Raw genomic sequence first — 21280 nt, 5'->3', positions numbered from 1 at the left:
AATAGTCTTGAAGGAGTTCCCACATATGCTGAGCACTTGTTGGCTGCTTTTACTTCACTCTGCCGTCTGACTCATCCCAAACCATCCCAATTGGGTTGAGGTCAGGGAATTGTGGAGGCCAGGTCATCTGATGCAGCACTCCATCACTCTCCTTCTTGGTAAAATAGCCCTTACACAGCCCGGAGGTGTGTTTGGTCATTGTCCTGTTGAAAAACAAATGATAGTCCCACTAAGCCCAAACCAGATGGGATGGCGTATCGCTGCAGAATGCTATGATAGCCATGCTGGTTAAGTGTGCCCTGAATTCTAAATTAATCACAGACAGTGTCACCAGCAAAGCACCCCCACACCATAACACCTCCTCCTCCATGCTTTACGGTGGGAACTACACATGCGGAGATCATCCGTTCACCCACACCGGGTCTCACAAAGACACGGCAGTTGGAACCAAAAATATCCAATTTGGATTCCAGACCAAAGGACAAATTTCCACCGGTCTAATGTCCATTGCTCGTGTTTCTTGGCCCAAGCAAGTCTCTTCTTCTTATTGGTGTCCTTTAGTCCTGGTTTCTTTGCAGCAATTCGACCATGAAGGCCTGATTCACACAGTCCCCTCTGAAAAGTTGATGTTGAGATGTGTCTGTGACTTGAACTTTGTGAAGCATTTATTTGGGCTGCAATTTCTGAGGCTGGTAACTCTAATGAACTTATCCTCTGCAGCAGAGGTAACTCTGGGTCATCCATTCCTGTGGCAGTCATCATGAGAGCCAGTTTCACCATAGCGCTTGAACATTTCTAAACCAGTTTTCGCTTTGTGATTATGGGGTATTGTGTGTAGACTGATGAGTAAAACATGTATTTAATCCATTTTAGAATAAGTTTCCAAGTTCAATTAAAATTGTCCCGCTGGGCAGACTTTGCAGTTATCGTTTAAATTCAAGTATGACAACATAGTGTATATGGTTTATGCTAGTACTGGTAGTCAACAGTGTTTTGAATCTGGGGATGTTGGTCATAAGAGACATGCTTGCCCGAAAAGGGAGAAGGCAGAGGGAGGGGCGCAGGTGGTCCACTGATGTAGGGAGAGGTGGGCCAACAGCGGTAGAGCAGCCACAAGCACCTGTTGCTGAGGAACAAGTTGTTTGTGTTGAGGGTACTGAGTTGCAGCTTGGACCAGAGGGGATCATAGTGTCTGATGTGCAGCAGGAAAATATTGTTGTAGGACGTAAGAACGGATCTGGGGAGCCATTTCCCCAGACTAGGGAGGAGATGCCCAGTACGAGTGATGGGGTACAGGAGGGGGTTCAGGTGGAGCTAATCTCCCAGGTAGTGGAGGAGATGCCCAGTACGAGTGATGGGGTACAGGAGGGGGTTCAGGTGGAGCTAGTCTCCCAGGTAGTGGAGGAGATGCCCAGTACGAGTGATGGGGTACAGGAGGGGGTTCAGGTGGAGCTAGTCTCCCAGGTAGTGGAGGAGATGCCCAGTACGAGTGATGGGGTTCAGGTGGAGCTAGTCTCCCAGGTAGTGGAGGAGATGCCCAGTATGAGTGATGGGGTACAGGAGAGGGTTCAGGTGGAGCTAGTCTCCCAGGTAGTGGAGGAGATGCCCGGTACGAGTGATGGGGTTCAGGTGGAGCTAGTCTCCCAGGTAGTGGAGGAGATGCCCAGTATGAGTGATGGGGTACAGGTGGAGCTAGTCTCCCAGGTAGTGGAGGAGATGCCCAGTACGAGTGATGGGGTTCAGGTGGAGCTAGTCTCCCAGGTAGTGGAGGAGATGCCCAGTATGAGTGATGGGGTACAGGAGGGGGTTCAGGTGGAGCTAGTCTCCCAGGTAGTGGAGGAGATGCCCGGTACGAGTGATGGGGTTCAGGTGGAGCTAGTCTCCCAGGTAGTGGAGGAGATGCCCAGTATGAGTGATGGGGTACAGGAGGGGGTTCAGGTGGAGCTAGTCTCCCAGGTAGTGGAGGAGATGCCCGGTACGAGTGATGGGGTTCAGGTGGAGCTAGTCTCCCAGGTAGTGGAGGAGATGTCCATTATGAGTGATGGGGTACAGGAGGGGGTTCAGGTGGAGCTAGTCTCCCAGCTAGTGGAGGAGATGCCTGGTACGAGTGATGGGGTGCAAGTGGGGAGTGTTGAGAGGGATGTGGCAGAGGAGAGTCAGGGGTCTGTGGCATCAGTTCAGGAGGATCAGGAGAAAGATATGGACATTTCTGATATCCCTGTTGATATGATAGCAGCTGGCGATGACTCAATTTACAATCTAGATGAGGAAAATGGGTTCCTGGACCAGACTTTTGGGAAATCTGTTAAGTTGGCAGATTTTCTTTGATGTTGATAAGTTTGTGAGGTCAGCTGTGGTGTTACAGAAGACAGTGGGGTTAGACCAGTTGAGTGTGAAGAAGTGTTTCCGCTTGAGGAAACGTGTTACTGCTGTCATGGCAGCAAAAGGTGCTGGTGTTGTGGAAAATAACCACTATACTTTATTACAAATAAGGTCTTACAGAGTTTTTGTTGTTAACTATATGTTCATGATTAACTGAATTTTATCTGATAATCCATAAAAAATACACATCACTGGGAAACGTGGTAAGGTTAAGAGAAGATTAAAGCAATGATGATTATCATGCCTCATAGGGTGCTTTTTTTCTCTTTGTCTGGTTTCTCTGTGGTATCTTCTGTTTTTCCTTTCTCTTTTCTATATGGAGGTACTAAGGGTAGGTTCTCTCAATATCAATGGGGGAAGGGACAGGAATAAGAGGGCTTGGGTATTAGAAGTAATAAAACATAAAAGGCTTAATGTCGTTCTTCTACAGGAGACACATAGTGATGAGGAAAATGAGGTTGACTGGGGTATGTGGTGGGAGGGGCAGCATGTTCTCAGTCATGGTACTAATTTCAGTGCTGGGGTGGCAATTTTGTTTCCCTCAGGCTTAGGGGTGACTGTAGTATCTACAACAGAGGGTCGGGTTTTATTGGTCAAGGCGGACGTTACGTTCTTCATTTATTTGTTTGTTTTATGTTTATGCTCCTAATGAGGGTTCAGAGCGTATTGCTGTATTTGATCAAATGAAGGAAACCTTAAGACAGTGTGACCAAGAGGGGTGTATGGTTTTAGGGGGGGACTGGAACTGTACAGTGGATTTGACTGTTGATCGGTCTGCTGAAGAACCTGCTCTGTCTAGTATTGAAGTTAAAGAGACTATCAGGGCCCTTGAACAGGACATCAAATCTATTGAATTGAAGTTGCTCACTCAGAATGACCCCGGACTAGTCATGAACTTACAGGTCAAGAGACATGAACTGAGGTCGTTTTTACATGCAAGAGTGGAGCGTGCCTTGATTAGGTCTCGCTTTGCTACCCACAAGGATATGGATGCTCCTAGCGCTTTTTTTTTTAACCTAGGGAAGTCGACATTGCAACACAAACAGATGGTCTGCCTTCGTCTCCCTGATGGGAAGGTGACCACAGATGACGGTGAGATGCGCCAACATGCCGTGGATTTCTACTCTGCCCTCTATAAGGCGGAGGATTGTGATCCTCTCTGTGCTGAACAGTTGTTACATGGACTTCCTTAATTGGGCCCTGAGCAGAGAGCTGCTTTGGACTCTGACATCACTCTGCAGGTCCACAGCAGTTATGCAGCTCTCATCAGGCCGAGCCCCTGGCGTCGATGGTTTACCATCTGATTTATATAAGCACTTTTGGGGGTCTATTGGGGGGGATTTTTATGAAGTGGTGTGTGAATCTTTTCATGAGGGTTCTCTTCCTGTATCCTGTCAATGTGCTATGCTTTCATTTTACAGCCACCGGGGGCCTGATACAAGAGCTTCAGAAGACCTTTGTCACTTTCTTCTGGTCTGGACAACACTGGATTAAACTTCAGCCCTGTACCTGCCACTGCACCAGGGTGGGCAAGGCCTCAGTCCTGTACCTGCCACTGCACGAGGGTGTCAAGGCCTGGTGGACATTTCTTCCAGGATCATGGCTTTCCGGCTTCAAGCAGCCCAGAGACTGTTGTACAGTGACGGTTCTAGCTGGGTCGATACAGCCGACACATTGATGAGGAGAGAAGGCTGTTTGGGCTTAGACAAGCACCTTTTCCTCTTAAAGCTAGAGGAGGGTGATTTGTCTGGCCTGACTCCATTCTATGAGTCTGTTATGCAGGCTTGGAGAGTTCTCAATATCACGTAAGGCCGGCACGCCACCAGGGATGTGGCTTTTTGAAGAGCCTGTTTTTTATAACACTACCATCCAGTCCTGTGCTATGGGTTCAGCCAGCCTACGTTCATGCCTGTTAGGTGTGGGGTGTACCAAGCTGGGTCATCTGATGCGGAGCAGGAGCAGACCGTTGGAGGAGCTGGGAGAAAGAGTGGGGATCCGATCATTTCGCCTACTGAGAAAGGTTGTAGCTGAGGTCTGCGATTCCTTGCCAGTACTTCATCGGCAGTATGTGACTGACACTTCCAATTCTGATCGGTGGACGGAGGGTCTGGATTATGTGTTCCCTGCGCTGAATGTTAGTGCTGTGGCGGGGGCATTCGAGGAGGACGTGGGGATGCTGCTTTCCTTCGATACTCCGGAGCTGGGGGAGTTCAAGGAGGTGGGAAAGAAGGCCATGTACAGAATATGTGTAAAAGTGTCTCGTTCTTCTTCCCATGAAGGGGTCAAATCGACAAGGTGGGCGGGTGGGTTTGGTCCAGGTGCCTCCCCAAAAGGCTGTTGGCGGTCTTTATATAAACTGCCTATTGATAAGAGGACAGCTGACCTCCAATGGAGGATAATACATGGAGCCATAGCCACCAACATGCATCTGGTACACATGGATCCTACTGTTTTTAAATGATGTTTAACCATGTTTTTGCTTGTTTGAATGTTTATTGTGTTGTGGGTTCCCAGACCCAATTAACATTTTTAAAAACTCAAACACTCTCTCTCTCTCTCTCTCTCTCTCTCTCTCTCTCTCTCTCTCTCTCTCTCTCTCTCTCTCTCTCTCTCTCTCTCTCTCTCTCTCTCTCTCTCTCTAACTCTCTCTCTCTCTCTCTCTCTCTCTCTCTCTCTCTCTCTCTAACTCTCTCTCTCTCTCAAACTCTCTCTCGCTCTAACTCTCTCTCTCTCTCTAACTCTCTCTCTCTCTCTCTCTCTCTCTCTCTCAACTCTCTCTCTCTCTCTCTCTCTCTAACTCTCTCTCTCTAACTCTCTCTCTCTCTCTCTCTCCTCTTCCCCCTCCCTCTCTCTCTCTCTCTCTCTCTCAATTCAATTCAATTCAATTCAATTTAAGGGCTTTATTGGCATGGGAAACGTGTGTTAACATTGCCAAAGCAAGTGAAGTAGATAGTAAACAAAAGAGAAATAAACAATAAATATTAACAGTAAACATTACAGTCAGAAGTTTCAAAAGAATAAAGACATTTCAAATGTCATATTATGTATATATACAGTGTTGTAACAATGTGCAAATAGTTAAAGTACAAATGGGAAAATAAATAAACATAAATATGGGTTGTATTTACAATGGTGTTTGTTCTTCACTGGTTGCCCTTTTCTTGTGGCAACAGGTCACAAATCTTGCAGCTGTGATGGCACACTGTGGTTTTTCACCCAGTAGATAAGGGAGTTTATCAAAATTGGGTTTGTTTTCGAATTCTTTGTGGATCGCTGTAATCTGAGGGAAATATGTGTCTCTAATATGGTCATACATTTGGCAGGAGGTTAGGAAGTGCAGCTCAGTTTCCACCTCATTTTGTGGGCAGTGTGCACATAGCCTGTCTTCTCTTGAGAGCCAGGTCTGCCTACGGCGGCCTTTCTCAATAGCAAGGCTATGCTCACTGAGTCTGTACATAGTCAAAGCTTTCCTTAAGTTTGGGTCAGTCACAGTGGTCAAGTATTCTGCCACTGTGTACTCTCTGTTTAGGGCCAAATAGCATTCTAGTTTGCTCTGTTTTTTTGTTTGTTCTTTCCAATGTGTCAAGTAATTCTCTTTTTGTTTTCTCATGATTTGGTTGGGTCTAGTTGTGTTGTTGTTGTTGTTGTCCTGGGGCTGTGTAGGGTCTGTTTGTGTTTGTGAACAGAGCCCCAGGACAAGCTTACTTAGGGGACTCTTCTCCAAGTTCATCTCTCTGTAGGTGATGGCTTTGTTATGGAAGGTTTGGGAATCGCTTCCTTTTAAGTGGTTATAGAATTTAACGGCTATTTTCTGGATTTTGATAATTAGCGGGTATTGGCCTAATTCTGCTCTGCATGCATTATTTGGTGTTTTACGTTGTACACGGAGGATGTTTTTGCAGAATTCTGCATGCAGAGTCTCAATTTGGTGTTTGTCCCATTTTGTGAATTCTTGGTTGGTGAGCGGACCCCCAGACCTCAGAACCATAAAGGGCAATGGGTTCTATAACTGATTCAAGTATTTTTAGCCAGATCCTAATTGGTATGTCAAATTTTATGTTCCTTTTGATGGCATAGAAGGCCCTTCTTGCCTTGTCTCTCAGATCGTTCACAGCTTTGTGGAAGTTACCTGTGGCGCTGATGTTTAGGCCGAGGTATGTATAGTTTTTTGTGTGCTCTAGGGCAACGGTGTCTAGATGGAATTTGTATTTGTGGTCCTGGCAACTGGACCTTTTTTGGAACACCATTATTTTTGTCTTACTGAGATTTACTGTCAGGGCCCAGGTCTGACAGAATCTGTGCAGAAGATCTAGGTGCTGCTGTAGGCCCTCCTTGGTTGGTGACAGAAGCACCAGATCGTCAGCAAACAGAAGACATTTGACTTCAGATTCTAGTAGGGTGAGGCCGGGTGCTGCAGACTGTTCTAGTGCCCTCGCCAATTCGTTGATATATATGTTGAAGAGGGTGGGGCTTAAACTGCATCCCTGTCTCACCCCACGGCCCTGTGGAAAGAAATGTGTGTGTTTTTTGCCAATTTTAACCGCACACTTGTTGTTTGTGTAAATGGATTTTATAATGTCGTATGTTTTCCCCCAACCCCACTTTCCATCAATTTGTATAGCAGACCCTCATGCCAAATTAATTCAAAAGCTTTTTTGAAATCAACAAAGCATGAGAAGACTTTGCCTTTGTTTTGGTTTGTTTGTTTGTCAATTAGGGTGTGCAGGGTGAATACGTGGTCTGTCGTACGGTAATTTGGTAAAAAGCCAATTTGACATTTGCTCAGTACATTGTTTTCACTGAGGAAATGAACTAGTCTGCTGTTAATGATAATGCAGAGGATTTTCCCAAGGTTGCTGTTGACGCATATCCCACGGTAGTTATTGGGGTCAAATTTGTCTCCACTTTTGTGGATTGGGGTGATCAGTCCTTGGTTCCAGATGTTGGGGAAGATGCCAGAGCTAAGGATGATGTTAAAGAGTTTAAGTATAGCTAATTGAAATTTGTGGTCTGTATATTTTATCATTTCATTGAGGATACCATCAACACCACAGGACTTTTTGGGTGGGAGGGTTTGTATTTTATCCTGTAGTTCATTCAATGTAATTGGAGAATCCAGTGGGTTCTGGTAGTCTTTAATAGTTGATTCTAAGATTTGCATTTGATCATGTATATTTTTTTGCTGTTTGTTCTCTGTTATAGGGCCAAAAAGATTGGAGAAGTGGTTTACCCATACATCTCCGTTTTGGATAGATAGCTCTTCGTGTTGTTGTTTGTTTAGTGTTTTCCAATTTTCCCAGAAGTGGTTAGAGTCTATGGATTCTTCAATTACATTGAGCTGATTTCTGACATGCTGTTCCTTCTTTTCCGTAGTGTATTTCTGTATTGTTTTAGTGATTCACCATAGTGAAGGCGTAGGCTCAGGTTTTCTGGGTCTCTATGTTTTTGGTTGGATAGGTTTCTCAATTTCTTTCTTAGGTTTTTGCATTCTTCATCAAACCATTTATCACTGTTATTACTTTTCTTTGGTTTTCTGTTAGAGATTTTTAGATTTGATAGGGAAGCTGAGAGGTCAAATATACTGTTTAGGTTTTCTACTGCCAAGTTTACACCTTCACTATTACAGTGGAACGTTTTGTCCAGGAAGTTGTCTAGAATGGATTGAATTTGTTGTTTCCTAATTGTTTTTTGGTAGGTTTCAACACTACTTTCCTTCCATCTATAGCATTTCTTAATATTATTCAGTTCTTTTGGCTTTGATGCCTCATGATTGAGTATTGCTCTGTTCAAGTAGACTGTGATTTTGCTGTGGTCTGATAGGGGTGTCAGTGGGCTGACTGTGAACGCTCTGAGAGACTCTGGGTTGAGGTCAGTGATAAAGTAGTCTACAGTACTACTGCCAAGAGATGAGCTATAGGTGTACCTACCATAGGAGTCCCCTCGAAGCCTACCATTGACTATGTACATACCCAGTGTGCGACAGAGCTGCAGGAGTCGTGACCCATTTTTGTTGGTTATGTTGTCATAGTTGTGCCTAGGGGGGCATATGGGGGAGGGAATGCTGTCACCTCCAGGTAGGTGTTTGTCCCCCCTGTGTGCTGAGGGTGTCAGGTTCTTGTCCAGTTCTGGCATTTAGGTCGCCACAGACTAGTACATGTCCCTGGGTCTGGAAATTATTGATTTCCCCCTCCAGGATGGAGAAACTGTCTTCATTAAAGTATGGGGATTCTAGTGGGGGGATATAGGTAGCACACAGGAGGACATTTTTCTCAGTTGAGATAATTTCCTTTTGAATTTCTAACCAAATGTAAAATGTTCCTGTTTTGATTAATTTAATAGAGTGAGTTAGGTCTGCTCTATACCAAATTAGCATACCCCCTGAGTCCCTTCCCTGTTTCACACCTGGTAGTTTGGTGGATGGGACTACCAGCTCTCTGTAACCTAGAGGGCAACCAGTGGGTCCGTCTCCTCTATACCATGTTTCTTGTAGGATGACAATGTCTGTATTTCCGATTTCTTTGGTGAAGTCCAGATTCCTGCTCTTTAGGCCAAAGGCAGATGACCTCAGGCCTTGGATATTCCAGGATGAAATAGTGAAGGCTTTGTGTTCCATAAAGTGTCTAATGTTGTTGGTTGTGTGGTTTGGCCTCAGGCCAGTAATTGTGAGCAGAGCCTGCTGAGCATCTGGTACATGCCATTGGCTTGGGCTAGTGTAAGAGTGGGTGTTGGGCCTGTTTGCCTGCTCACGGCCTGGGCGTATGTGTGACTTTCATGTTGAGGCCCTCTTTGTGGGAGTGGGGGGCTTGGGGTGGGTAGGAGGGGCATAGGTCTGATCTGAGGGGGCCTAAATGGGGTGTGGGCATGGTTGACTTGGGGGGAGTTAATTGGTTGGGGTGGGGGGTGTAGATGTGGTTGATGGTGCTGTGGTCTGGATGTAGGTCCTCTCTGCGGGGGTCCTCTATGTGTAGGTCCTGGGGGGTCCCGCAGGTCTGGGAGAGTGTCTCGCTGGTCTGGGCGGGGTGTCTGTTGATCTGTTGCTCCTGTGTGAGGTGTTGGGTCTGCGGTTGAGGGCGATATCCTTTAGGGTCCGGGCGAAGGTGGGCACTGCTGCCTTGTATAGGTGGACCTGGTCGTAAAGGCTGTTCACGTCCAGGGTGGAGTGGTGGGCCAGGAAGACATTTGGTTTTGATGCACAGTCACGGGAAATACTTGCGTTTACCCGCTGTATGGTAGCAGGGTGGAAGTATTTTCGTGGTAACAGGGTTGAGATAACCACTTGTGCGTTGGGGAAAGTAGAAGAAGCTTTTTCTATCACGCCCTTGAGTGATGTGGCCACCCTTTCCTGCTGTGTTCTCAGGTCATTTGTGCCTGTGTGTATTATTATGTGGCTGGGTGATCCTAGTCGGTCCTTTGACAGAAGGTCTAGGGCGCGCTGGGTATTTGGACACCAGAGTTTAGACACTGTGTGTTTTGGAAAAAGTTTATTTTCTTGTATGTATTTCCCGTTTGAGTCCATAAGGAGTACAATCTGTGGCTTGTGTATGTCCTCAGTGGGGTCGTCATGAGGGCTATCAGGGTGTCTGACTGGGGGTTGCTCAGAGGGGTTGGGGTCCCCAGGGCTTGGGGTTCTTCATTTGTTTGTCTGGGTGTGATGTCGAGGCTATGGTCAGGGTCTAGGGTGTACTGTTCTGCTGCGGTGTCGAGACTTTGGCCAGGATCTGAGGTGGGCTGTTCTCCAATGGGTTGTTCAATGTCACCCATCATCGTTCTCACCTTCTCCTCCAGCACTCTGATCCTCTCCTCTAGTGCTCTGTTCTTCTCCTGCTCCTGCTCTTTCTCCTGTTGATGTTGTCTCACCACAGTCCAGAGTGCAGACATGTCTCTCTCCACCTGCAGCTCTCCAGGTCTAGTTAAGGGGGTGTTGTTGTGCTGGACTGTTGTCTGGGTCTGTGCTGACTGGAGTGTGTTCACCTGCTGTTCCAGCTCCACCTGCCTTACCTCCAGCTGGGTGAATTTATCCTTCATTTCAATGAGGGAGTAGTACTCTGTGCTGGGAAGTTGAGTTTCTGCTTGGGGTTGCTCTGTGGGGTTATTTAATGAAGAGGTCTGGTCTGACCCGCTCGGGGTAGGGGTATCTTTCTCAAGGGACAGCTTCTCCTGCTGAGCTATTTCTTTGATTAGGTGAAAGTCCAGCTGGAACTGTTTGGTGTTGCCTTGAACCAAAACGGTTCCAGATTTATAGAGATTAATATTAGACGACTCAGAGTCCTCGTTGTCCAGTATCCTGAGTTTCCACCCGTCGCTAACACCCCCCCTCTTAACAGAGGGGTAGTGTGCTAGTATAGCACTGTGCCATGCCAGGGGATGGTCTGTGTGGAAGATAAGGTTGCTTATGTTCCCATTTTTATACAAATCAGCAAAAAGTGTCTCGTGCTTCCCCAAAAGAAGTTTCAATTTGTACTCTTTTCATGTCTTGTCGTTTCTCTAACTTCTCTCTCTCTCTCTAACTCTCTCTCTCTCTCTAACTCTCTCTCTCTCTCTCTCTCTCTCTCTCTCTCTCTCTCTCTCTCTCTCTCTCTCTCTCTCTCTCTCTCTCTCTCTCTCTCTCTCTCTCTCTCTCTCTCTCTCTCTCTCTCTCTCTCTCTCTCTCTCTATGTCTCTCTCTCTGTCTCTCTCATTCTCTCTCCCTCCTACAGTTTTCTGTTAGTTCTGTTATGGTTAGGGTTATGTTTGCGTCTGTATAATACAGTTTGTTGTTCTCTCTCCAGTCAGCGGTACTGTATCTGTAACCCCGGGGTGGTACGACAGTTCCGTAACCCCGACACCATCTTCATCCTGGCCTTCGCCATCATCCTCCTCAACACTGACATGTACTCTCCCAACGTTAAGCCAGAGAGGAAGATGAAGCTGGAGGACTTTATCAAGAACCTCCGAGGTACAGTAGAAATGAAATCCATTGAGGTAGTCAGGGTAACTGTACTTCCTGAACTCTCTCTAATATAACCTATTCATACGACTTGATGAATGTCCCTGTCTAGAAGGTATATATTATATTGTGTCATGGCTAAGCAGTGGAACTCAAGCAAAGCAGAGTTTATTTAACCGGAACAGAACGACATTTCTCTGACTATACAGCGCATTTGGAAAGTATTCAGACCCCTTGACTTTTTCCACATTTTGATACGTTACAGCCTTATTCTAAAATTGATTAAATTCAGAAATACCTTATGTAAATAGGTATTCAGACCCTTTGCTATGAGACTCAAAATTGAGCTCAGGTGCATCCTTTCCATTGATCATCCTTGAGATGTTTCTACAACTTGATTGGAGTCCACCTGTGGTAAATTTAATTGATTGGACATGATATGGAAAGGCACACACCTGTCTATATAAGGTCCCACAGTTGACAGTGCATGTCAGAGCAAAAACCAAGCCATGAGGTCAAAGGAATTGTCCGTAGAGCTCTGAGACAGAATTGTGTCGAGGCACAGATCTGGGGAAGGGTACCAAAACATTTCTGCAGCATTGAAGGTCCCCATGAACACAGTGGCCTCCATCATTCTTAAATGGAAGAAGTTTGGAACCACCAAGACTCTTCCTAGAGCTGGCCGCCAGTCCAAACTGACCAATCGGGGGAGAAGGGCCTTGGTCAGGGAGCTGAACAAGAACCCGATGGTCACTCTAAAAGAGGTCCATAGTTATTCTGTGGAGATGGGAGAACCTTCCAGAAAGACAGCCATCTCTGCAGCACTCCACCATTCAGGCCGTTATGGTAGAGTGGCCAGACGGAAGCCACTCCTCAGTAAAAGGCACATGACAGCCCGCTTGGATTTTGCCAAAAGGCACCTAAAGGACTCTCAGAACATGAGAAACAAGATTCTCTTGTCTGATGAAACCAAGATTGAATTCTTTGGCCTGAATGCCAAGCGTCACGTCTGGAGGAAACCTGACACCATCCCTAGGGTGAAGCATGGTGGTGGCAGCATCATGCTGTGGGGATGTTTTTCAGTGGCAGGGACTGGGAGACTAGTCAGGATCGAGGGAAAGATGAATGGAGCAAAGTGCAGAGAGATCCTTGATGAAAACCTGCTCCAGAGTGCTCCGGACCTCAGACTGGGGCAAAGGTTCACCTTCCAACAGGACAACGACCCTAAGCACACAGCCAAGACAACGCAGGAGTGGCTTCGGGACAAGTCTCTGAATGTCCTTGAGTGGCCCAGCCAGAGCCCGGACTTGAACCCCATCGAACATCTCTGGAGAGACCTGAAAATAGCTGTGCTGCAACGCTCCCCATCCAACATGACAGAGCTTGAGTGGATCTGCAGAGAAGAATGGGAGAAACTCCCCAAATACAGGTGTGCCAAGCTTGTAGTGTCATACAAAGAAGACTCGAGGCTGTAAATGCTGCCAAAGGTTCTTCAACAATGTACTGAGGAAAGGGTCTGAATACTTATGTAAATGTGATATTTCAAAAAAATATATTTACATTTGCAAACATTTCTACAAACCTGTTTTTGCTTTGTCATTACGGGGTATTGTATGTCGATTGATAAGGGGGAAAAAACAATTTAATCAATTTTAGAATAAGGCTGTAACATAACAAAATGTGGAAAAAGTGAAGGGGTCTGAATACTTTTCGAATGCACTGTATTTGTATGGCACCAATAAAATTTGATTTGATTAGATTTTGACTAGTGGAGAAGCAGAGTGATTCAAACTCACCCGTAATCAGAGGAGAAAAGTTACTTTACAAAGGGAAATACAGTATTTCTGTGCATATTACTGTGAACATACAGTATGGTATGTACCCTAGTTGGAGATGCTGATAGGCTTAGATACCAGAGATTAGAGTTAGGGTTAGTTGTAACATTGTATCACCTTTTTCTCCAGGTGTGGATGATGGAGGGGACATCCCACGGGAGATGCTGACAGGTATATATGAGAGGATCAGGAAGAGAGAGCTTAAAACCAACGAAGATCACATCTCTCAGGTCCAGAAGGTCGAGAAACTAATTGTTGGGAAGAAACCGGTGAGTTTAGACCCTGTGCTGCCATCAACATATTTCTACAGGTCACAGCTATGGTTCTTCCTCTGTGTCTTGAAGAAGCCAGTACGTTGGACTCTTATTAATCCCAGGTCTTCCATGACACACGACTCAGTTAGAGCTAAAGGTAAATTACAGCTAGCGGACACATTTAGTTTGCGAATAGATTACATTAAAGAGTCGCCTTGCCTGAGACCTGAAGACTTGTGCAAAGTTCGAAAGTCTTCAGGTGTCAGTCAAGGTTGCTCTGTGATGTAATGGGCCTGGTCTAATCTCTTTCTGAGCTTTTACATTACATTACATTTTAGTCACTTAGCAGACGCTCTTATCCAGAGAGACTTACAGTTAGTGCGTTCATCTTAAGATAGATAGGTGGGAAAACCACATATCTCAGTCATAGTAAGTTTTTCCTCAATAAAGTAGCTATCAGCAAAGTCAGTGCTAGTAGGGGGGAAAAGTCAATGCTAGTATGGGGGAAAAGTCAGTACTAGTAGGGGGGAAAAGTCAGTACTAGTAGGGGGGAAAAGTCAGTACTAGTAGGGGGAAAAGTCAGTACTAGTACGGGGGAAAAGTCAGTACTAGTAGGGGGGAAAAGTCAGTGCTAGTAGGGGGGAAAAGTCAGTACTAGTAGGGGGAAAAGTCAGTACTAGTAGGGGGAAAGTCAGTACTAGTAGGGGGAAAAGTCAGTACTAGTAGGGGGGAAAAGTCAGTACTAGTAGGGGGGAAAAGTCAGTACTAGTAGGGGGAAAAGTCAGTACTAGTACGGGGAAAAGTCAGTACTAGTAGGGGGAAAAGTCAGTACTAGTAGGGGGAAAAGTCAGTACTAGTAGGGGGAAAAGTCAGTACTAGTAGGGGGGAAAAGTCAGTACTAGTAGGGGGAAAAGTCAGTACTAGTAGGGGGGAAGTCAGTGCTAGTAGGGGGAAAAGTCAGTACTAGTAGGGGGAAAAGTCAGTGCTAGTAGGGGGAAAAGTCAGTACTAGTAGGGGGAAAAGTCAATGCTGGTATGGGGGAAAAGTCAGTACTAGTAGGGGGGAAAAGTCAATGCTAGTATGGGGGAAAAAGTCAGTACTAGTAAGGGGGAAAAGTCAGTACTAGTAGGGGGGAAAAGTCAGTACTAGTAGGGGGAAAAGTCAGTACTAGTAGGAGGGAAAAGTCAGTACTAGTAGGGGGAAAAAGTCAGTACTAGTAGGGGGAAAAGTCAGTAATAGTAGGGGGAAAAGTCAGTACTAGTAGGGGGAAAAGTCAGTGCTAGTAAGGGGGAAAAGTCAGTACTAGTAGGGGGAAAAGTCAGTGCTAGTAGGGGGAAAAGTCAGTACTAGTAGGGGGAAAAGTCAGTGCTAGTAGGGGGAAAAGTCAGTGCTAGTAGGGGGGAAAATCAGTGCTAGTAGGGGGGAAAAGTCAGTGCTAGTAGGGGGGAAAAGTCAGTGCTAGTAGGGGGGAAAAGTCAGTGCTAGTAGGGGGAAAAGTCAGTACTAGTAGGGGGGAAAAGTCAGTACTAGTAGCGGGGAAAAGTCAGTGCTGGTAGGGGGGAAAAGTCAGTACTAGTAGGGGGGAAAAGTCAGTGCTAGTAGGGGGGAAAAGTCAGTGCTGGTAGGGGGGAAAAGTCAGTGCTAGTAGGGGTAAAGTCAGTACTAGTAGGGGGGAAAAGTCAGTACTAGTAGCGGGGAAAAGTCAGTGCTAGTAGGGGGAAAAGTCAGTACTAGTAGGGGGGAAAAGTCAGTGCTAGTAGGGGGGAAAAGTTAGTACTAGTAGGGGGAAATGTCAATGCTAGTATGGGGGAAAAGTCAGTACTAGTAGGGGGGAAAAGTCAGTAATAGTAGGGGGGAAAAGTCAGTACTAGTAGGGGGGAAAAGTCAGTACTAGTAGGAGGGAAAAGTCAGTACTAGTAGGGGGGAGAAGTCAGTACTATTAGGGGGAAAAGTCAGTACTAGTAGGGGGGAAAAGTCAGTACTAGTAGGGGGGAAAATTCAGTACTAGTAGGGGGGAAAAGTCAATGCTAGTATGGGGGAAAAGTCATTACTAGTAGGGGGAAAAGTCAGTACTAGTAGGGGGAAAAGTCAGTACTAGTAGGAGGGAAAAGTCAGTACCAGTAGGGGGGAAAAGTCAGTACTAGTAGGGGGAAAAGTCAGTACTAGTAGGGGGAAAAGTCAGTACTAGTAGGGGGGAAAAGTCAGTACTAGTAGGGGGAAAAGTCAGTACTAGTAGGGGGAAAAGTCAGTACTAGTAGGGGGGAAAAGTCAGTACTAGTAGGGGGAAAAGTCAGGACTAGTAGCGGGGAAAAGTCAGTGCTAGTAGGGGGGAAAAGTCAGTACTAGTAGGGGGGAAAAGTCAGTGCTAGTAGGGGGGAAAAGTTAGTACTAGTAGGGGGAAATGTCAATGCTAGTATGGGGGAAAAGTCAGTACTAGTAGGGGGGAAAAGTCAGTAATAGTAGGGGGAAAAGTCAGTACTAGTAGGGGGAAAAGTCAGTACTAGTAGGAGGGAAAAGTCAGTACTAGTAGGGGGGAGAAGTCAGTACTATTAGGGGGAAAAGTCAGTACTAGTAGGGGGAAAAGTCAGTACTAGTAGGGGGAAAAGTCAGTACTAGTAGGGGGGAAAAGTCAATGCTAGTATGGGGGAAAAGTCATTACTAGTAGGGGGAAAAGTCAGTACTAGTAGGGGGGAAAAGTCAGTACTAGTAGGAGGGAAAAGTCAGTACCAGTAGGGGGGAAAAGTCAGTACTAGTAGGGGGAAAAGTCAGTACTAGTAGGGGGGAAAAGTCAGTACTAGTAGGGGGAAAAGTCAGTACTAGTAGGGGGAAAAGTCAGTACTAGTAGGGGGAAAAAGTCAGTACTAGTAGGGGAAAAAGTCAGTACTAGTAGGGGGAAAAGTCAGGACTAGTAGGGGGAAAAGTCAGTACTAGTAGGGGGAAAAGTCAGTACTAGTAGGGGGAAAAGTCAGTACTAGTAGGGGGAAAAGTCAGTGCTAGTAGGGGGAAAAGTCAGTACTAGTAGGGGGAAAAAGTCAGTGCTAGTAGGGGGAAAAGTCAGTGCTAGTAGGGGGGAAAAGTCAGTGCTAGTAGGGGGAAAAGTCAGTACTAGTAGGGGGAAAAAGTCAGTACTAGTAGGGGGGAAAAGTCAGTGCTAGTAGGGGGGAAAAGTCAGTACTAGTAGGGGGAAAAAGTCAGTACTAGTAGGGGGGAAAAGTCAGTACTGGTAGGGGGGAAAAGTCAGTACTAGTAGGGGGGAAAGTCAGTGCTAGTATGGGGGAAAAGTCAGTACTAGTAGGGAGGAAAAGTCAGTACTAGTAGGGGGGAAAAGTCAGTGCTAGTAGGGGGGAAAAGTCAGTACTAGTAGGGGGGAAAAGTCAGTACTAGTAGGGGGAAAAGTCAGTACTAGTAGGGGGGAAAAGTCAGTACTAGTAGGGGGGAAAAGTCAGTACTAGTAGGGGGGAAAAGTCAGTACTAGTAGGGGGGAAAGGTCAGTACTAGTAGGGGGGAAAATTCATTGTTCGTAGTGGGGGAAAAGTCAGTGCTCGTAGGGGGGGAAAGTCAATACTAGTAAGGGGGAAAAGTCCAGATTGTCTAGCCCAGCTGATTTGTAGGGGTCCAGCTTTTGCAGCTCTTTCAGGACATCAGCTATCTGAATTTGGGTGAAGGAGAAGCAGGGGGGGCATGGGCAAGTTGCAGCGAAGGGTCCAGAGCTGGTGGCCGGGGTAGGGGTAGCCAAGTGGAAAGCATGGCCAGCCGTAGCAAAATGCTTATTGAAATTCTCGATTATCGTAGATTTTATGGTGGTGACAGTGTTTCCTAGCCTCAGTGCAGTGGGCAGCTGGGAGGAGGTGCTCTTATTCTCCATGGACATTACAGTGTCCCAAAACTTTTTGGAGTTAGTGCTACAGGATGCAAATTTCTGTTTGAAAAAGATAGCCTTTGCTTTCCTAACTGATTGTGTATATTGGTTCCTGACTTCCCTGAAAAGTTGCATATCGCGGGGGCTGTTCGATGCTAATGCAGTATGCCACAGGATGTTTTTGTGCTGGTTAAGGGCAGTCAAGTCTGAGTAGAACCAAGGGCTATATCTGTTCTTAGTTCTGAATTTTTTGAATGGGGCATGCTTATTCAAGATTGAGAGGAAAGCACTTTTAAAGAACAACCAGGCATCCTCTACTGACGGAATGAGATCTATATCCATCCAGGATACCTGGGCCAGGTCAATTAGGAAGGCCTGCTCGCTAAAGTGTTTTAGGGAGTGTTTGACAGTGATGAGGGGTGGTCGTTTGACCGCGGACCCATTACGGACGCAGGCAATAAGGCAGTGATTGCTGAGATCCTGGTTGAAGACAGCGGAGGTGTATTTAGAGGGTAAGTTAGTCAGGATGATATCTATGAGGGTACCCATGAAAACGGATTTAGGGTTGTACCTGGTAGGTTCCTTGATAATTTGTGTGAGATTGAGGGCATCGAGTTTAGATTGTAGGACGGCCGGGGTGTTAAGCATATCCCAGTTTAGGTCACCAAGCAGTTCGAACTCTGGGGATAGATGGGGGGCAAGCAATTCACATATGGTGTCCAGGACACAACTGGGGGCTGAGGGGGGTCTGTAGCGAGCGGCAACAGTGAGAGACTTATTTCTGGAAAGGTGAATTTTTAGAAGTAGAAGCTCAAACTCTTTGGGCACAGACCTGGATAGTATGATAGAGCTCTACAGTAGATTGCAACCCCGCCCCCTTTGGCAGTTCTAACTAGATGGAAAATGTTGTAATTCGGGATGGACATTTCTGAATTTTTGGTGGCCTTCCTAAGCCAGGATTCAGACACTGCTAGAACATCAGGGTTGGCAGAGTGTGCTAACGCAGTGAATAACTTAAACTTGGGGAGGAGGCTTCTGATGTTAACATGCAAGAAACCAAGGCTTTCACGGTTACAGAAGTCAACAAATGATAGCACCTGGGGAGTAGGAGTGATACTGGGCTACAGGGCCTGGGTTAACCTCTACATCACCAGAGGAACAGAGGAGGAATAGAATAAGGATACGACTAAAGGCTTTAAGAACTGGTCTTCTAGTGCGTTGGGTACAGAGAATAAAAGGGGCAGATTTCCGGGCGTTATAGAATAGATTCAGGGCATTATGTACAGACAAGGATATGGAAGGATATGAGTACAGTGGAGGTACACCTAAGCATTGGGTAACGATGAAAGAGATAGCATCACTGGATGTACCAATTGAGCCGGTCTCCGCGTGTATGGAGAGTGGGACAAAGGAGCTCTCTGAGGCTGGTTGAGTGGGACTGGGGGCTCTACGGTGAAATAGTACAATAAGATCTAGCCCAAACAGCAATAGGCAAGGCATATTGACATGGGAGAGAGGCATAAAGCAATCACAGGTGTTATTCGAGAGAGCTAAGACAACAACTGGTAATGGCGATGAAAGTTTGGGCTGAGGCTAAACAGATAAAACAGGACAGGGTACCGTGTAAAGGAACAGTCCAGCAGGCATCAGCTGTGCAGCTGAGTGATCATAAGGTCCAGTGAACAGCAATGTGAGTCTGAGAGCAGTTCGAATTGGTGCTACAGCACAGGCGATCAGGAAGCATGGCTGTTGAATTGCGTGTGCTAGCGGGCCAGGGCTAGCAGATGGATCTTCGTGGTCGTCGCAACGGGAAGCCTGTTGAAACCACAGACGATTACGTCGGCAGACCAGTCGTGATGGATCGGCGGGGCTCCGTGTCGACACTAGGAGGTCCCGTCCGGTTGACAGAGAGGTAGATAGCCGGGAGATGGGCCTTACTCGAGGCTAGCTCAAGGCTGATAAGCCAACCACAACATCAATTTGGTTGCAGCTAGCTAGTTGCGATGATCCGGTGTTAAAGGTCCAGTGATTCAGTGATTCTGGCAGATAATCCGATATGTTCTGGGTCGATAGTGCGATGTGCAGACTGTGCAGACTGGCCGATAATAGTCCAGGCTAGAGCTGGCTGGTAGGTAGTGCAGGCCACGGACAATGGTGAAAAAACCCAGCTAACGGTGGCTAATAGCAAGTAGCTAGTTAGCTGGCTACTCCCGTCCGGTTGACAGAGAGGTAGATAGCCGGGATATGGGCCTGGCTTGAGGCTAGCTCAAGGCTAACTGGTGCTTGCTTCGGGGGCAGTGGTGATTAGCCAACAGCAACATCCATTCGGTTGCGGCTAGCTGATTGCGATCCGGTGTTAAGGTCCAGTGATTCAGTTATTCCGGCAGAAAATCCGATGTTCTGGGTGAAAAACCGCTAACGGTGGCTAATAGCAAGTAGCTAGTTAGCTGGCTAGCTAGTTTCTACTGGAGATTCTAGATAAAAGGTAAGTAAATAATAGAATCCGTTCCACATTGGGTGAGGCGGGTTGCAGGAAAGTATATTTAGTAGAAGGATGAAAAGTGTGGTAGGGGAATATATACAACAAAAGACAAAGAAAAGACAAAAAACAGGCTATTTACACGGACACACGAGAGTACATGACCGCACTGCTAAGCCATCTTGGATCAACATGACTATGAAGAGACCTCTGGTGGCATGTCTTGTGGGGTATGCATGGGTGTCCGGGTTCATTCAACATGTCAATACTTCTCACAAATACAAGTAGTGATGAAGTCAATCTCTCCTCCACTTTGAGCCAGGAGAGATTCAGAAGCATATTATTAATGTTAGCTCTCTGTGTACATCCAAGGGCCAGCCGTCCTGCCGTGTTCTGAGCCAATTGCAATTTTCCTAAGTCCCTCTTTGTGGCACCTGACCACACGACTGAACAGTATTCCAGGTGTGACAAAACTAGGGCCTGTAGGACCTGCCTTGTTGATAGTGCTGTTAAGAGTGCAGAGCAGCGCTTTATTATAGACATACTTTTCCCCATCTTAGCTACTGTTGTATCAATATGTTTTGACCATGACAGTTTACAATCCAGGGTTACTCCAAGCAGTTTAGTCTCCTCAACTTGCTCAATTTCCACATTATTCATTAGAAGATTTAGTTGATGTTTAGGGTTTAGGAAATGATTTGTCCCAAATACAATGCTTTTGGTTTTTGACATATTTAGGACTAACTTATTCCTTGCCACCCATTCTGAAACAAACTGCAGCTCTTTGTTAAGTGTTGCTGTCATTTCAGTCGCTGTGGTAGCTGACGTGTATAGTGTTGAGTCATCCATATACATAAATACACTGGCTTTACTCAAAGCCAGTGGCATGTCGTTAGTAAAGATTTAAAAAAGTAAGGAGCCTAGAAAGCTGCCCTGGGGAATTCCTGATTTTACCTGGATTTTGTTGAAGAGGCTTCCATGAAAGAAAACCCTCTGTGTTCTGTTAGACAGGTAACTCTTTATCCACAATTTAGCAGGGGGTGTAAAGCCATAACACATATGTTTTTCCAGCAACAGACTATGATCGATAATGTCAAAAGCCGCAATGAAGTCAAACAAAACAGCCCCCACAATCTTTTTATCATCAATTTCACTAAGCCAATCATCAGTCTTTGTTGAATGTCCTTCCCTATAAGCGTGCTGAAAGTCTGTTGTCAAATTGTTTACTGTAAAATAGCATTTTATCTGGTCAAACACAATGTTTTCCAAAAGTTTACTAAGGGTTGGTAACAGGCTGATTGGTCGGCTATTTGAGCCAGTTAAGGGGGCTTTACTATTCTTAGGTAGGGGAATAACTTTTGCTTCCCTCCAGGCCTGAGGGCACACACTTTCTAGTAGGCTTAGATTGAAGATGTGGCAATATCGTCCACTAATGTCCTCAGTAATTTTCCATCCAAGTTGTCAGACCCCGGTGGCTTGTCATTGTTGATCAACAACAATCATTTTTTCACCTCTTCCACACTTACTTTACGGAATTCCAAATTA

At 46.0% G+C, this 21280-nt stretch overlaps 1 protein-coding gene across 1 annotated transcript in view; it reads left to right on the top strand.

Annotated features, from left to right (window-relative positions):
* Nucleotides 1–21280, top strand: part of LOC121578753 (IQ motif and SEC7 domain-containing protein 1-like) — a 165502-nt gene that overhangs the window by 51408 nt on the left and 92814 nt on the right. Inside the window, exons 6-7 of the mRNA XM_041893145.2 lie at nt 11151–11317; nt 13273–13427. Coding sequence (XP_041749079.2) covers nt 11151–11317; nt 13273–13427 — 322 coding nt within the window. The remainder of the gene's footprint in view (nt 1–11150; nt 11318–13272; nt 13428–21280) is intronic.

Source organism: Coregonus clupeaformis, unplaced genomic scaffold, assembly GCF_020615455.1.
Source record: "Coregonus clupeaformis isolate EN_2021a unplaced genomic scaffold, ASM2061545v1 scaf0264, whole genome shotgun sequence".
NCBI lineage: Eukaryota > Metazoa > Chordata > Actinopteri > Salmoniformes > Salmonidae > Coregonus > Coregonus clupeaformis.
The sequence above is the reverse complement of the archived record's forward strand: the minus strand, read 5'-3'. Positions and strand labels throughout refer to the sequence as shown.